At 38.2% G+C, this 17,744-nt stretch overlaps 1 protein-coding gene and 1 long non-coding RNA gene across 5 annotated transcripts in view; one reads left to right on the forward strand and one right to left on the reverse strand.

Moving 5' to 3' along the window:
• The first annotated feature begins 469 nt into the window (after nt 1–469).
• TIC62 (NAD(P)-binding Rossmann-fold superfamily protein) overlaps nt 470–17,744 on the forward strand; it is a 28,911-nt gene continuing 11,636 nt past the window's right edge. The window contains exons 1-10 of one of the 4 annotated variants that reach the window (XM_088945188.1): nt 475–633; nt 734–818; nt 3,613–3,730; nt 3,823–3,895; nt 3,984–4,035; nt 4,191–4,367; nt 12,954–13,035; nt 13,189–13,261; nt 13,356–13,466; nt 14,778–14,930. In XM_088945188.1, coding sequence (XP_088801314.1) covers nt 3,996–4,035; nt 4,191–4,367; nt 12,954–13,035; nt 13,189–13,261; nt 13,356–13,466; nt 14,778–14,930 — 636 coding nt within the window. In that variant the 5' untranslated portion in view covers nt 475–633; nt 734–818; nt 3,613–3,730; nt 3,823–3,895; nt 3,984–3,995. Of the gene's footprint in view, nt 819–904; nt 1,099–3,612; nt 3,731–3,822; nt 3,896–3,983; nt 4,036–4,190; nt 4,368–12,953; nt 13,036–13,188; nt 13,262–13,355; nt 13,467–14,777; nt 14,931–17,744 lie in introns of those variants that run through there. The other 3 variants (XM_088945186.1, XM_088945187.1, XM_088945189.1) reach the window with 3 other exon arrangements.
• Nucleotides 709–2,904, reverse strand: LOC148850996 (uncharacterized). The gene is made up of 4 exons (XR_016099337.1): nt 2,768–2,904; nt 1,438–1,484; nt 1,194–1,281; nt 709–837 (listed from the first exon to the last, which is right to left on the reverse strand). It is a non-coding gene; the product is annotated as an uncharacterized LOC148850996 (long non-coding RNA).

The raw sequence follows: 17,744 nt of genomic DNA on the forward strand, positions 1-17,744 counted from the left end.
AGACAGCCATCCTTTACTTATAGTGTAGTGACACTTTGCCCCTCAAGCTTTGCTTTGTGACAAAGAACTCCCTTGAACGTCTTGATTCTAGTACCCCCGCCATTAGCCTTCTCTCAATTGACTTCATGGTATATTGGCTATATCCTGTCAAACATTTCTAAAACCGTAAATTACCTTTATTTTATGATACCATTTTGATTTTTTAACTTATTTTTTTTTTCTAAAACCATAACTATTACATGTTTCTCTCCATTTTTTCTCAACATATTTCATCTTTAAAATACTTTGAGAATGATTTTTGCCTTAGAATGGCTATTTGGGCTATTTCGTCATTTTGATTCGTAGATCATAAAAATCTGTAAGGGCGTTAACCGTACCCGAACTTTAACCCGATCCAAGCTAAACCGGGCCAAATTGAAGCGTTGTATTGTACGGATCAAGAAGTATTAAATCCGTGCCAATGAGAAGTGGCTCAGAATTGCGAAGAACATCTAATGGGGCCCATCATATCTAAACAGTGAGGAGTCGAATAGTGGAGTGGACAGTGGAAGTGCCAATCTGGAGAATACGAAACGATAATACTGTGCTCCCTCCAGCGAAAAGTTTGGGCGCTGATGATCGGAAAAGAGCACGGTAAATGGAGCTCCTCTCGCTGCATTCTCCTCCTGCAGTCGGTCTACATTTCTCTTCCTTACGAAAGGTTTTAACCGGAAAGCGAAACATCTTTGGTCAGGGTCTCACATTTTCCAATTCAAAGAGGTACCCAGATGCCACCAACCTCAAATTTCTTGATTGCAGAGCTCAAGCATCTAATTCGGGTATGTCATCTCCTGTGTCCTGACAAAACCAGTAATACATTTTTAATGGCTGAAGTGGGCAACTTTCGTTTGATTATAATGTACAGCTACAACATTCATGTTGCTGAATAGTTAGTTCTCAGCTCTCTTTCATCGTTATGTTAAAATGATTAGCCCACATGAATTTGGGAGAGTATATCCATTCAGTGGTGGGCAGCAATGAAAGAATAAGCTTTCAAATGATGTCTAAAATGGGAGTTGAAGTATTATTTGGATATCATATTATTGCTACTGGCTGCAGGTATATTTTTCTATACTTAATCCGAGTATGTTTTGGTTCTGAAATTGAGGCACTATGGGAAACTAATGTATCATTAAAAGAAAACAAAAATTTACCCAAGGAGAATGGTGCACAAGGCACTGCCTATACAGCCATATCTGCATCGGAAATTCTTGGTGGAAGTTTACATTTGAATTATAATACCTAAATTTGCAAGAGAAAAAAACTGATTAATTCTCATATGGAACTCATTGATGGTGGAATAAGTTTGACCTTATGTGCTTACATTTTGCTCATGTGAAGAAAATTTTGGTCGCCAAAATGAAATTGTAAGAAACTGGAAGGACTATGCGGACTTACATACTTGCCTTCTTCTAATTGGTCTTGCCACAGATTGACACCATTTTCTGTGAATAGGAGGAAAATGTAATTGATGTCAACATGCTTGTTTAGACAAAACAACTGTAACAGATGTCCAATATTCCTACACAGATGTGTGCTTGGGAGTCACCTGGTAAATTTCATCAGAGAATATAAAAATGAAACTGGAGATGAAACAAATAAAACATCTTGCATCAGAATATCCAGCTATCTGTAATTGATTTAATTCAGAGATGTTTAGCCATATGCCATATGGTCTGTTGGCTGGAGATAATCTATCCAGTACCCACATCAACAGTCTAAGCCTTTCAGTTGAGACTTTATTTGCATAAATGTGATATTTAAAATGTGTGTTTTTACTACCTAAAGTAATCCCTATTTAAATATCAGAACGGTGTAAATAAATAAGAAAAATTGCATTAAATAAGCAATTAAAATCAGTTGAACCAAGGTTTTAAAAGGCTAAAGGCAGAGGGCGGAGGCGAGGTGGTTGGGTGTGATAGGGGGGAGGCCTAAGCCTCGAACAAAAAAAAGTAAAATTTTATGGATATATTCTATAAATAATAAGGGCATGAGAAAATACAAAATCAAGATTTTATATAATATTATGTGGCTTATTTGATATATTAGACATGGATTTGAATCCTACCTGAGTATTTTTGTCTTCAATCTGATTAAAAACCTTGGTGGCATAATCTATGGAATTGTGGTTGAAGAAAAGACGAATCATCTCAAATAGTACAAAAGGGTCTTGCTCATGGCTTTTTTTTATTATTCTAGCATGTAGTGGGTAGACTTAGCTGATATTTCTGCACTTCTGCAACTGGGTGATGATTCCATATCGATCATCACTACTCCTATTTGAATTCAAATTTGGCAAGAAGGGAGATGTGCTGGCAACGACCAGGGTGAGAAAACCCATTGGCCAATCTGTTATTTCTTGTTTTCTGTAAACTTTCTTGTGCGGCAGGTGTCTATTGACTTGCACTCAAGGTTCAAAGCGTTAGAGTGAGGCTCAATCTCAGGTCAGAATGGAATATAATGGAGTGCCAGAGCAACCCCCCACAGTCCAAATTAAATAGTTATAGATGCTTTTAGTATTTTGAGTAAAAACAGCAAGATGGTAGGACATTATTGAAGCAACAAATAAGTTTTATTCCAAATTAAATATTGTATGTTCCAAATAAAATATTGCATATTCACGAAGAATAAAACAGCCAAAACAAAGCATTGTTAAAAAAGAACAGAGCATCATGAGAAGAAAAAAAAACTAGAAAAGAAGGGACCTAGTGGTTCGTTTTAGTCTGACCCTTAAGTCTGTCGATCTTCGCTGCTTTCTTAATTGTTTTTGGTGCACTAGTACAGCCTCACCCTTAACACTGGTTCATCTTCTAGTCTATTGACTGTAGTCAGTTTCTTCTCTCGTCTCCGACTCTTCAGTTTCTACAATTCTACTCTAATTCAAAAGTAACATAGAAAAATGTGCCCTAAGCTTTTGGATTTGTTTATTTTTCTTTAATCTCAAATTTACCCCTGTAAAAATATAGTTATTCATCATTGACAACCTTAAAATTTGGAGCGTAGGCCTCAACGATGCTGAGGCTGAAGGCAAAAAGGCTTACGCCTCTACCATCTCAAGGCCTAAGCCTTAGCTATTGGGGAAAAGGCTACCAAGGCCAGGCCTTTCTGGTCCGCCTCGCCCCTCGCCTCTGCAGCCTTTTTGAAAGCATGAGTTGAACCATGTAAATCTTGTCTGCCTCACCAATTCAAGATTGTGTGCTACCATATATACAAGACCAATGTAGAAATTCAGCTCAACTCAACTATGTCTTGGCACATCTATATGGGGTTGGCTACTTGAATCTTGTTCCATCATTCCACTGTGTAGAAATTACATTTTTCTATTGTTCAAATGTCCACATAGAGAATCTACCTTTCTGCAGACGTGATCCATAAAATGTAGGAAATAAAATTGGGATTAATAGTATTATAGATCCTAAGCAATATTGGAAAGTAATGAAAAAATTATTCTTGTTTATCAAGTTTCTCTTTCTATTCCTGTTATACTTTACTGTGCCAGTTAAAATGCACTTTGCAAAAAATCCATATTTGCTTTAAGAAATTATTTGATTTAAGTTACTCTATCTGTCTAAGGCACAACTAAAGCCAATCCAGGGAACTCAGAGGTCATTACACAGGAAAGCCAATCAGAAGATGAGAATCTTGCATTTGTTGCTGGTGCCACTGGTAGAGTTGGTTCACGCACTGTAAGGTTAAATTCTACTCTCTATACTTCAGATCACAAAGGATAGTCCATTTGGCTCTTCGCCATAAAAGATGCTAATTTGTTGAAATTTTCATCAGGGAGCTTCTAAAACTTGGCTTCCGCGTCAGAGCAGGCATCAGAAATGCTCAAAAAGCAGAACCATTGGTGCAAGTGTGTTTTGAATTAGCACTTATAGGTTTATCCGTGGCTTCACATATTCCAAACATTTTGATGTTAACAAAGTATTATCTCTTTGCAGAGTGTTCAACAGATGAAACTTGATGCTGCAGTTGAAGCCACAGGAGTTCAACGTAAGAAAAAAGAACTTTGACTGCATAAATACTTAAAATTTTCTTGAATGGTGAAAAAAATAAGAAAAAAGAATCATTTTGAAAAATAAGATGTTTGCAGCTGTCTGTACATGGCCATACAGTGAATAACAGATATTATTTGGTCTTTAGACCAGCTGTAGAGAAGCTTGAAATTGTTGAATGTGACTTGGAGAATCAAGATACAATTGGATCGGCTATCGGTGATGCATCCTTGGTGATATGCTGCATTGGTGCCAGTGAAAAAGAAGTTTTTGATGTCACTGGACCATATCGAATTGACTACCAGGCTACTAAAAACCTTATTGATGCAGGTAAATTCAGTGCTTGGACTTGCTTTATTTGTGGTTATATTGGTTGCTGTTACAGTGATAATTTTATGGTCCAATAATCCCAATTAGAATAAAGCAAGCAACATGACCCTAATGACCCATCAGAAAGTTCCAAAGTAATTACAAGTCTGGTGCAAAAACCATTGACTAGAACTGCCAAACTATCCACTTTTTCTCTCAGTGTGAAAACCATTAACTGCATTCTATGGTAGATTCACAATCCAGAGGGGGAAGCCAACATGCAACGTTTATAGGTTACAGACCTGATTAATATCTGTAATGTATTTGGAAGGGTATGCATGTATGTTCAGGGGAGGATAATGAGCTAGCCATCAGTTGATGATTTTGGGAGGGCCTTACTGTGCTCTCATTATCTATTATTTTTTCTTCCATTAATTAATACAGTTACCAAAGGTCTGGGCCATCTCTCTCTCTCTCTCTCTCTCTCTCTCTGCACCTGGAATTTTGTTTTTAATTGACATATCATGTTTTCTCCTTTTTAACTTCAGGCTCTTTTCTACACCTTTACACCTAAAAATCAATTAAAACTTTAGACTATTATGAAGCCTCCATGTTTTCTGCAAAACAAAATCATGTTGGGTGTTTTATCCTTTTGGAAATAAAATGGTCCACAGTAAGGATCTCATGGAGATAATATAGACCATAAGGAAAAAGATTCCTTGAAAGTAATGCTGGTTCTAGATGACTCAATTGGGAAAGATCTGTGACTTTTCCTGCTCAAGTCCTTGAGGGAGAAGACCAAAAACATAACTTGTGGTTTAATATTCCAAGCTAGATTCATGGAAGACCTGAGTTCTCTTATTTTTCACATGTGCAATCTGTGGGTGCTGAATTCAGAGATGTACAAAGGTTTCACTCTAAACATGATTAAGCAGAATGTAGTGGAACAGTTGTTCTCTTCACCTAGTTGTTTAATAGCTGTAGAGAACATTGATGTGGGCCCCACAGCTGTGGTCCCACTCTGTTCGTAGGGTAGAATGTATCTAGTCACAGCTGTGGTCAATTTGTTATTCTGTTATTCCTAGTTATTTAATTTTCAGTTTTATATTGTTATGTGTTAGCAGTTATGATGTAAACACCAAGGGCAGATATGTCCTTTCATGTAACTAGCATAACATATAAATATTAAATTAAAGTGGCGGCGGCAGAATATTGAGATTCTATTCTTCTCCTCAAAGCTTGTGTTCTACTGCTCTCTCACCACTCTTTCTTCTACTTCTTCTTCACTTTCTCTTCTCATCGAACCTAAAGTTTCTTAGTGATCAAGACTGATAGCAGTCTTGAACACCTACATGGTATCAGAGCCAAGTTAGGGTTTCTCATGTGAGCCTAATACCAGCCGACCACATGAGAATCTCCTAGGACTGGAAGCTGAAAAGGTGTTCGCAGACTGACTCTTGGAAATCGCCAGAAGTGCTAGCAGCTATTGGAGACTTGCTAGGGTTGCAGAGTGTTGGTGGTCAAGAAGGATCAGAGAAGACTAGGGTTCGGGTAACCCTAAAAGGCAGCGAACCATTTTTCCTTGTAAGTTGTTTACTTTCTAAGAGAAGTTCTATCAAAGAAGATAGGTTGGACCTATTTGGAGGGGAAGGCAGAACCATTCTAGGGTTTTCTCTCTTCGATTCACTAGGGCTTTACAGCAAACCCTAGGCCGAACTGTCTCAACTGTGTTTCTCTCTACTCTAGGGTTTGAAAGTAGTCTTGCGGCAAGCCCTAGGGTTTGACTGAATCTTATGATCTACCTAGAGCTGCCCTTAAGTTTATGGGTAGGTTTGATCAGATTCTAGGGTTTCTTATTAACCCTACTATATAGTACTGTTTGGATTGTGCAACTGAATTGTTCACTTTAAGGACTGATTAAAACCCTAACTTTCCCAAGCATATCAGTTTTTTTAAGCTGTTTTCAGAGTCCTAAGGGGTTAGAGCTCTACGGACAACTACTGTTGTGTTGGCTAGTTGGATTCAGATCAGAATTATCCCAGTTTTGTGCACATACACTGTGAATGCAGATCAGGCCCATACTGTTTTTGGTGATTGGTAGTTCAAGTGCTGTTTTTGAGACTTGATAGAAATGGAGTTTAAAAATCAGGAAGGCAGAAGGCAGCCTTGGGAACATCAGTTATGGTAGTGTTTCTGAGATGGGTGGTCAGATTACGACCGTAAAGTTTGATGGATCAAACTATTTGGAATGGGCCCAATCAGCCATGATGGCTATTGGTGGAAGAGGTAAATTAGGGTACCTCTTGGGAGATATGAAAGAACCTCCCAAGGGAGACCCGACATATACCAAGTGGATTCAAGAAAACTACTTGGTTATGATATGGCTGTGTAATTCTATGCAGCCTCATATTAGCCGGAATTATTTGTGGGCAAAGACAGCTAAGGAGATATGGGATGTTATGAAAGAAACTTATTCCCAACCCCTTAATGTTGCCAGAGCATATGAATTGAAATGTGAAGTGAAAAATCTTAAACAAGGAGAGAGACCGGTTTTAGTATATTTTTCTACCTTGCAATCCCTATGGCGTGAGCTTGATCACTTAGAGACTCTTGAGTGGGAGAGTCCCAGAGATGCACAGATATGAAACGAACCGGGTATTTGAGTTTCTGGCAAACCTAAATTCAGAGTATGATATTGTCCGACAACAGATTTTGACCAGAGGCAGTGTGACATCCTCTCAGGCATACTCATTTGTACACAGTGAAGAGACAAGAAGGAAGGTTATGATGCAACCTCAGCCCCCCACACCAGCCTTTGTAGCGGTCACACCCAAATCAGGGGGTGATTCAGGGACAAGAGGAAGGAAGACAAGAAGGATGTGGTATGTGAACATTGTAAGAAGCCCAAACATACAAAAGAAACATGTTGGAAACTGCACCCTCACTTGGTTCCTGCAAAGTTGAGAAACAAGAAGGGCACTGCTCATGTAGCCGTGAACACTGATTCAACATCCTCATCTGGCACAAAAGGAACATCTTTAGAGACCATAGCTGCAATTCGGGCTGCCCTAATACAGCTAGAAAAGGAAGTTGGAAGTTTAGCTCAGCCACCATAGTCTTCATCAGCCCCTGCTACATCTGCCTTTGCACATTCAGGCACTCGAGCTTCAGCCTATCATGCCTCAGCTCCAGGTACTACTGAACCTTGTTGTGTAATCGACTCAGGTGCATCTGATCACATGACTAGCTTGTCTTCATTGTTTACTACTTACCATTTGTTTTCTGGTAGGGATAAGGTATCTATTGCTGATGGCTCCATGGTTCCTATTTCTGGGAAGGGTGACATCAAGTTATTAGATACTATCTGCCTGTCATCTGTCTTGCATGTTCTTAAGCTTGATACTAACATTCTTTCAGTTAGTAGTATTACCAAGCATATGAATTGCTCAGTAACCTTCTTCCCTGACCGATGTGTTTTTCAGGACTTGGAGACGAAGAAGGTGATTGGGACTGGCCGTGAGATGAATGGGATCTATCTGCTCGGGGAGCGGTTCCGTCAGGGAGAGTCAGTTGAGAATATGTCTTTTGTTTCTCAGAGTGTGAGTCTGGTTATGCTTTGGCATAACCGATTAGGTCATTTGTCTTTTTGGTCTTTACAGAGTTTGTTTCCTACTTTATTTGAGTCTATTGAGTTGTCTCAGTTACAGTGTAAAAGTTGTGAGTTTGCTAAGCATTGTAGAAAGCCTTATTTATTGAGTAATAAAAGGAGTGATAATTCTTTTGATATTGTGCATACTGACGTTTGGGGGCCTTATCATATCCCTTCCATGGGTGGGTACAGATATTTCTTGTTATTTGTTGATGATCATACCCGTTTCTCTTGGGTTTATTTCATGCGTTCACGAGATGAGGTACCTTCCCTGACCCAAAATTTTCACCAAAATGATCCTAACCCACTTTGATGCCAAGATCAAAGTTCTCAGATCTGATAACGCAAAGGAATACTTTGCTAAATCATTGACATCTTATCTTCTTCATCATGGGGTTATCCATCAGAGCTCTTGCCCTCATACACCTTAGCAGAATGGAGTTGCCGAAATGAAGAATAGGCACATTTTGGAAGTGGCTTGAAGTCTCATGTTTACTTTCAATGTTCGTATTCGCTTCTGGGGTGATGCTATCCTCACGACTGTATACCTTATTAATCGGGTTCCTTCCAGGTTCTTTGATATGCGATCTCCTTTTTCCCTTTTACACCCATGTGAAGACTTGTTTTCTATTCCCCTTAAGACATTTGGTTGTACTTGCTTTGTTCAACTTCTTGGTCCCCATCACTCCAAGTTCGAACCCAAAGCCTCCAAATGCATCTTCCTTGCTTATGCACACACTCAAAAGGGTTATTGCTGCTATGATCCTGTCTCAAGGAGGAAGCCTGTCTCCATGGATGTCACTTTCTTTGAGGGGGGACCCTCTATTATCCTCGGGTTTCCCCTCAGGGGGAGAGCAGTGAGAGTGGGGGTTTGAGTCATTGTCTTCAGGGGGAGAGTAGTGAGAGTGGGGCAGTTCCTTTACCTATTCCATTGGGTGATGAGAGCTGCAATCAGGAGTTGAGGGAGAGTTGCAATGGTGAGGGTGGTCAGAGAGATCAGGAGTTGAGGGTCTATCACAGGCGGTGCAGGTAGGTTGATCCTGATCATCAGCAGTCCAGGCCAGCTCCAATCTCATCTACAGCTCCAGGTCCAGGTACTACAGTCCCAGGGCCCACAGAAACTTCCCCTATCTTTGCCATTTCACCTCCTACAGATGATCTTGACCTTTCGATTGCAGTCCGTAAAGGGAAATGACATTGTACCACATCTACAGCCCACTGTATTTCCCAATTTTTATCCTATGATCGCCTATCTCCTACCTACAGGTCCTACCTTAGTTCCATTTTCCAATGTCCCTATTCTAAGAACAGTGCAAGAAGCCCTATCCGTCCCGGAATGGAAAGATGCAATGCAAGCTGAGATGGATGCCCTGTTGAAAAATAACACCTGGGAGGTAGTTGATCTGCCCAAAGGAAAGAAACCAGTTGGATGCAGATGGGTATTTACGGTGAAGCATAATGCAGATGGATCTATTGAGAGGTATAAAGCTCGGTTAATTGCAAGAGGGGTTACACAGACTTATGGCATAGATTACTTAGAGACCTTTGCACCGGTAGCCAAGATGACCACTATTCGAGTCCTATTGTCCCTTGCAGCGAGTCACACTTGGCCTTTATACCAAATGGATTTGAAAACTGCCTTTCTGAATGGAGATCTGTAGGAAGAAGTTTACATGTGTTTGCCTTCTGGATTCTATGATGCAAAAATAGGTAAGAAGGTCTGCCGGCTCAACAAGGCTTTGTATGGTTTGAAACAATCACCTAGGGCTTGGTTCGATAGATTCAGACTAGCCCTTGTGAAGTTTGGTTATGTACAGACCCAATTAAATCATACCCTATTCATCAAGAGGGTGGAGTCCTCCTTGACACTACTGGCAGTATATGTTGATGACATTGTGGTCACAGGGAATGATAGCCATGAGATTGAGTCCCTTAAACAGCTTCTTCACCAAGAATTTGAGGTGAAAGACCTTGGTGTACTTTGGTATTTTTTGGGTATTGAGGTTGCTAGATCCAAACAGGGGATCTTTATCTCTCAGAGGAAATATGTCCTAGACCTGTTGGTAGAAACTGAAAAGTTAGGTGTCAAGCCTGCAGATACACCAATTGAACAGAACCACAGGATTAGTGCCGAGAGTGGGGAGATTCTTGAAGATAAAGTTATGTTCCAGCAATTGGTAGGAAAGCTCCTATATCTCTGCCTCACTCGGCCGGATATTACTTATGTTGTTAGTGTTGTCAGCCAGTACATACATTCCCCTAGAACCACACATCTTCTTGCGGCAGAAAGAATCTTAGCCTACTTGAAGAGATGCCCAGGTAGGGGTATACTATTTAAGAACAACAATCACATGAAGGTGGAGGTCTATACGGATGCTGATTGGGCTGGGAGTGTTGACGACAGAAGGTTTACCTCAGGATATTGTGCCCTTGTGGGAGGAAACCTTGTCTCCTGGAGAAGTAAGAAACAAAGTATTGTCTCCCGGTCAAGTGCTGAAGCAGAATACAGGTCCATGGCCAATGGAGTGGCTGTATTGTGATAATCAAGCCGCCATTAATATAGCACATAATCCAGTACAGCATGACAGAACCAAGCACATTGAAGTTGACCGCCACTTTGTACGAGAGAGGGTCTCATTTCAAGAAGTATGCCTCCCTTACATCACATCCAGTATGCAACTAGTAGACATCCTCACTAAAGCTGTATCAAGAAAGAAGCTAGAAGCAGATCTATCCAAGTTGGGAATGATGAACATATACTCCCAACTTGAGGGGGAGTGTAGAGAACATTGATGTGGGCCCCACAGCTGTGGTCCCACTCTGTCCGTAGGGTAGAATGTATCTTGTCACAGCTGTGGTCAATTTGTTATTCTGTTATTCCTAGTTGTTATTTAATTTTCAGTTTTATGTTGTTATGTGTTAGCAGTTATGATGTAAACACCAAGGGCAAATATGTCCTTTCATGTAACTAGCATAACATATAAATATTAAATTAAAGTGGCGGCGGCAGAATATTGAAATTCTGTTCTTCTCCTCAAAACCTGTGTTCTACTGCTCTCTCACACTCTTTCTTCTACTTCTTCTTCACTTTCTCTTCTCATCGAACCTAAAGTTTCTTAGTGATCAAGACTGATAGCAGTCTTGAACACCTACAATAGCTAATAGCCCCCCTCCCCCCAATCAAGAGAAGAGGAGGAGGTGGCTTTGTACTTTGATGGAAGTGCACTAGGGAACCCGTGATTAGCTGGAATTGGTGGCATGTTTAAGAGGAGGGATGGTAGTCCTTTGTGGTTTTTTAGTGGACCAATAGGGACTGCAGATTCTACAACGGCTGAAATTCTGGCAGTGCTAAACGGCCTCTATATCACAAGAAGTCTCGGATTGACCAACCTGGTAGTAAAAGGGCGACTCTTGCAATGCGATAAAGTGGCTTGGGGAGAAGGAAGACAAGCCTTGGAGATTGGCTCACTACCTGGATGAGGCTAGAGATCTGTTATACTCCTTGAATGTAAACATAATCTGGATTCCCAGGGCCTTAAACTTTGTAACAGATAGATTAGCCAAATCTGGTGCACACAGGGAAAGCCTATATAGTGATAGTATCATGCCTTTGTAACCTGTACGAGGCTTGCCATCTTTGTAGATCATCTAATGTACTATTTCTTTTTCTTTAATAAAGTTACTATTTCTCTCAAAAATATTCCAAGAATGTCATTCATCAGAAATTTGGGCTATGGTTGTTTGCTCTAGTCTGCCCAAAAGTCATTTGAGCTGGCCCTGTGGTTCATTTCCTAGAACGCGTTCTCAACTCAGGGCACCGACTACTAATAAAAAAACTTTGGGCACCAGACATGCTGTATCAGTAATGGCATCATAATAGCTTCTGGCTGTTAATGGGTCTACGCAACATATTGGATCGTCCTTTTCAACGAAGAAATAAATTTATTAAAACCTGGGACACCTTCAAAATACCCACACAATTGCTATAACTAGAGAGGACTTCACAGCTTTCCTATCCATGAAATTTAAACCACACTTATTCTGTCCTATCCATAAATGACTCCCTCCATTGCAAAACCTGCACTGCCACTTACTTATAAGCACTATGTATATTAAACTCAAAGCTCTGATACCTAAGTTTCTCAGTTCTTTTGACGGGTTAAGACCTTTTCCCTTTACATTTCTAGTGTAATCTTCTCTCTTTTCTGTTTGTAGATATAGCTGGCACTTCATGATTATGTGCTGCACTTTTTTCAGGGTTGAGTATCCTTGTACCCTCCTCTTTCCATGAAAAATTCTGTTGCTAACAAGTAAAAAAGTGAGAAGGAAAAAGAAGGCCACAGTTGAGTGCCAACCCACCTGGACCTCAATCTTTACTGAAGAACATACCTGAGTCACCTGACCTGTCAAGTATACTTGAATCTTAGTATATGGGCAGGCAATTGATCCGCCTGGTATGAAGTTGGACGAACCCAACCCTCTGCCAACTCCCCATGAGCTTGTTTTGCTGAATCTTCAAAAGGAGAGGGTATAAGAAATATGGATTATCTAGTGTTGATAGTTTAATAGTGTAGGGGTGACAAGATAAAAGCTCTTTTGGGGCCCTAACATTTCAATATAATTGTATTTTTTGTATATTCTGACTGCTGTACAGGGGAGCCCCTTTTTGGGATTAGGATGCCATTGGTATATTTTTAATATCCTAGGAGATTATGCTTTTCTTATTATTATTTTTATTGATACATACTTTGATCTTGTTGTTAATCAAGAAAACAACGAAAAGAAGAAAAGAAAAGAAAATAAGAAGCCTTTATGATCATGAAATGGAGGGTGATCAAATAAAATTTTCATTCAGGGGAATGGAGTTCATTCTTTTTCATTCTTTTTCCCTTTCTTCTTGTAATTTGCCCTTACATTCAAAAATGGGATTGAACTGAATACCTTTTCTGAATTTCCAGCAATCATTGCAAAAGTTGACCACTTCATTTTGGTTACCTCCCTGGGTACAAACAAGATTGGATTCCCTGCTGCTCTTCTGAAGTAAGCATAAAATTAAATTTTTGCACAGATCAATTTAACATTTTATTAAATCGTTGTAAATGATGCAGCTATTGACAGAACCAAGTTAGTAGTGTCTCAATTATCTATTCAGCAATTAAGTGTTTTAACTTACCCTCATTTGTGCTTCTAAAGTTTGTTTTGGGGAGTTCTTGTTTGGAAAAGAAAGGCCGAGGAAGTACTGATAAGCAGTGGCCTTCCATACACTGTGCGTAACTAACATATGGAGTTTGATTTATTTAGTTGTGTTCTTGATGTATCTCTGCTCCAATTTTGTTTATTCATTTGATCCTGGTTTTCAGATAGTAAGGCCTGGAGGGATGGAGCGGCCTACCGATGCTTATAAGGAAACTCATAATATTGTTCTTGCTGAAGAAGACACTTTATTTGGTGGTCAAGTGTCAAACCTTCAGGTTTTCACATTTCTAAGCCTTATTTGCATTTAGTATATAGCTGAACCCTGTTTTCTTTGCTGGAGATGCATTTAATCAATTTTGAGACAAGAAAGGCTACACAGTTTCCTTGCCGTAAAAAAACCATATTGTTGTCTCCATGTTCATGTTTCCTTTTTTGTTCACTCCCTTGTTACTTAGAAGTTATTCTTTCATAAAGGTCGCCCATTTATTGAAAGCAATCACCAATTTCTTCCTGATGGAGGTATATAATCAATTAAACAGAAAGAAATTTCCATTTGAAGGAGAATCTACTTTTGTAGGAAAAAAGAAAAAGAATTATGGAATTGAGGGCTTGGATGCTACAGAGTCACTGATATTTATAGTTTATACTTGATGAAAGATAAATTTCATTATGCAAGGGAGTCAGAAATTCCAATTTCTTCTTTAAGCATTGGTCCTGTTGGAGTTCAACTCTTGACTTTTGCATATAATATTCGTATACTAGATTCATCCTTTTAAATATTCCAAGTTCTCCTTTCCTTACCTCATGAGTCTGCCATATGACTATAACCATTATTTTCAGTCTTTTGTCCAAGTCTATAAGCATTGGTTACTAACACAGTTATGGGTTATGGAATCATATATATCAAGTAATCATCCAGTCATGAATGTAAATAACAGGACAAAAATTAACACCTCATGTCACAATAAGTATAGGCCACTATGAGTCACTTGGTTGAGCATATCTTTAGCATATTTTGTTATTCATTTTCCTTAATTGTACAATTTTCATGTGAAAAAGAAAGAAAAGCTCAGCATTATCATAATGACTATTTACTTTGTGACCTTATCTGGCATCTGATAATTCTTCATATCGCCTTTCCAGTTGGCAACCAGGTATTGCATTTAATTACCTTCGACCAAAACATTTCTGTGCAACTTTGGAGTATATTGACCAGAGATATCTTATAGGTGGATTTTTGTGTTCACCCTAAACATTTATGTGCTGACTGCTAACAACCTTAGTGCAACAAAATTTCCTTGAACCTTGTTTCTTGTAGACATCTAAGCAAAATATAATGGATTACCATAGGCATAATTTTTGAGGAGAGAATTAACTCGCCACAATGAATAACATTCCATAGAATATTTTTAGTATATTCTTTTGTTTCCCCCTTTCTCCTTGATTTCGTTTTACAAATATCATGTGAAGTCCCTAGTTTCTAAGTATTATCTTTTTTGTCATGCATCTCCAGGACTCATGCTTGAACTTTTTCTAAGTTAATCCATTTTGGATTTCGGTTATAATGCTTATATGCCATATTGTAGGTAGCTGAACTCATCGCATTCATTGCCAAAAATCGAAGTCTATCTTACTGTAAAGTGGTAGAAGTCATTGCAGAAACAACTGCAACACTGACTCCCTTTGGAGAGCTTCTTGCCAAGATACCATCTCAGCGTGTGTATAGCTCTGCATCAAAGGTAGGATAATTCTGTACAAAATACTATTTCTATTCCATGAATACAGAGAAAAGGTAAGGTGTTTTATTAATCATGTTAAGAATAAGACCAATTCTTCTTTGAACATGGATATGTCCTTCCAAAGGCCAATTCAATGTGGCTGAATGTCAATAGAAGTAACTCAAGTATACCTTTAGAGAGAGTGAGAGAGAATGAAGAAAAAGGGGTGCAGATTTTAATGGTGCTGCCGCCCCAATGAATTGCTATTTTTATTAATCAGTGAAGAGGTAAAGATGGGAATACCCCTGTTGCTTATATAAAAGAGAGAAACAATAACAAATAATAATAAAACAACAAATAAGCAACAAGTAGTGGGACCACAAATTAATTAGCTGTATCTCTATACTCTCCCTCAAGTGAGGAGTAGATATTCATCATTCCCAACTTGCATAGATCTGTCTCCTACTTGAATTCGCAAACTGCTTAGCAAGTTGCATATCAGAGGCTATATAAGGAAGACATACTTCTTGGGAACAACTCTCTCTTTGATAAAGTTGTATATTGGAGGCTGTATTGGGTTATGAGCAATATTAGTGGTGGCTTGGTTTTCACAATACAACATTAAGGGTCTTTCATAAATAATGCCCAGTTCTTCAAGTAGGGATCTCAGGCATAACACTTCAGCAACACCATTACCCTTAAGACCTGTACTCTGCTTTAGCATCAAAGCAGTTAATAACATTTTGTTTCTTTCTCCTTTAAGAAATAAGATTTCCTCCAACAAAGGCACGATACCCTGAAGTAAATCTCCTATCATCAACACACTCGGCCAAATCTACATCAGCGTACACTTCTATCTTCATATGACTATTATTCTTGAAGAGTATACATTGGCATGAACACCACTTTAAGTAGGCTAGTATTCTTTCAACAACAAGAAGATGGGATGTCTTGAGGGGAGTGCATATATTGACTGACAACACTAATAGCATATGAAATGTCAAGATGTGTTAGGCAAAGATAGAGAAGCTTTCCAACCAGTTGTTGATACATGGCTTTGTCTTCAAGAGGCTCAACCCCTTCCGCATTTATCTTATGATTTTTCTCAATAGGTGTGTTTATAAGTCTAACTCCCAAATTTCCAATTTCCTCTAGGAGATCAAGGACATATTTCCTTTGGGAGATGAAAATACCATGCTTGGACCTAGCCACTTCAATTCCTAGGAAATACCGCAAATCACCTAGATCTTTCACCTTAAACTCCTTTCAAAGTAATTGCTTAAGAGAACTAATATGATCAATATCACTGCCTATCACCAGAATATCATCAACATACATGACAAGGAGATTCAAGGCAAAACCTGTTTTCTTGATAAAGAAAGTGTGTTCAAACTAGGCTTGTAAATAGCCAAACTTCTCCAAGGCAAGTCTAAATATATCAAACTATGCCCTTGGAGATTGCTCAAACCATACAAAGCTTTTTTCAACTAATAGACTTTCTTTCTAGTATCTACATCATAAAAACGAAGAGGCAATTCCATATACACCTCCACCTATAGATCACCATTCAATAAAGCATTTTTAACTAATGATCAAAGTATCAGTATTGGGTATTGTTCATGACAACTTGGGTACGAAAACGGATACTCTTTGGAAGTGCATGGATACAGACGAAAAATATGGGAACACTTGGATACGCTAGGGAAATGCATACAAATTTCATAAATGTATTAATGACTTTAAGTTTAATGTCAAACTAGCTACAAATAATGTATAAATACTTAGAAATTGCATATTTTAATGGTATATATGAAGAAATGTATTACAATTAATATAGCGGAATACATAGATATCTTACAATTTTATTGATATTACATCAATCGGGAGCCCAAGACATATCATATAGATTTTTTACAAATTAATACATGCACAAAGCTATTATTATTTTATTTTCTATTAAAGTCCAAGGCATGAAACATATGCAACTATTATATCAATTTTTTCTATTTTGTTATTATTAATATTTTATTTATATAAATTTCTTGAAATTAAAAATCAAATTTTCGATATAAATGTGTATGTTGTTTTTTTGGATTGCATGTAGACTTTAACATTAATAAAAGTTAATTTGGTTCATTTGTTGGCATGAAATGAAAGGTGGCTTGGTGGTTAAGGATGCATGAAACTCTTGGGCATTGGGCAACTTGGGTTCCTCAGTTCAAAACACACTAGGTCCCTTTTTTATAGTGAGCACTCTTGTCAAACCAGGGTTCGATACACCTCCTAGGGCTATAAATAAGTTGGATCAGATCTGATCCAAATTCGAATTCGATCTGGTAAGAACCGGATTTGGATATTTCCCTTGATCCTAACAAATCAGATCGGATTGAAAAAATCAATCCATATAGTTAATGGATTTAATTCAGATATACCCTGATTTGATCCACCATGACAAATCAGAGTTGGATTTATTTACATATTATATGTGTATATTTTATATATTATTTATATAAATATATATTACATATTATGTATTATAATATATTATTATATTATATAAATAATATAATATATTATTTATATTATATCATCGAGTTTTTTATTATAATTCTAATAAAAATCGGATATTTGATAAGATATTCGAATTCGAATCATACTCTTGAAAATTTAACGGATTCTTATCAGATTCGAATAAGTTGAATTTCTTATCGAATCGGATCAGGTGTACCCTTTAGTGAATCCAATTCGATCCATTTGCAGATGCTTCCATATTGGACCGTATTGGATGATATTGTAGGATACACACCGATACAGTGGTGTATCAGATTGACATGC

This window comes from Nelumbo lutea, chromosome 5 (genome assembly GCF_056320005.1).
Source record: "Nelumbo lutea isolate HS-2025 chromosome 5, American lotus-T2T, whole genome shotgun sequence".
In the NCBI taxonomy this organism is placed as follows: Eukaryota; Viridiplantae; Streptophyta; class Magnoliopsida; order Proteales; family Nelumbonaceae; genus Nelumbo; species Nelumbo lutea.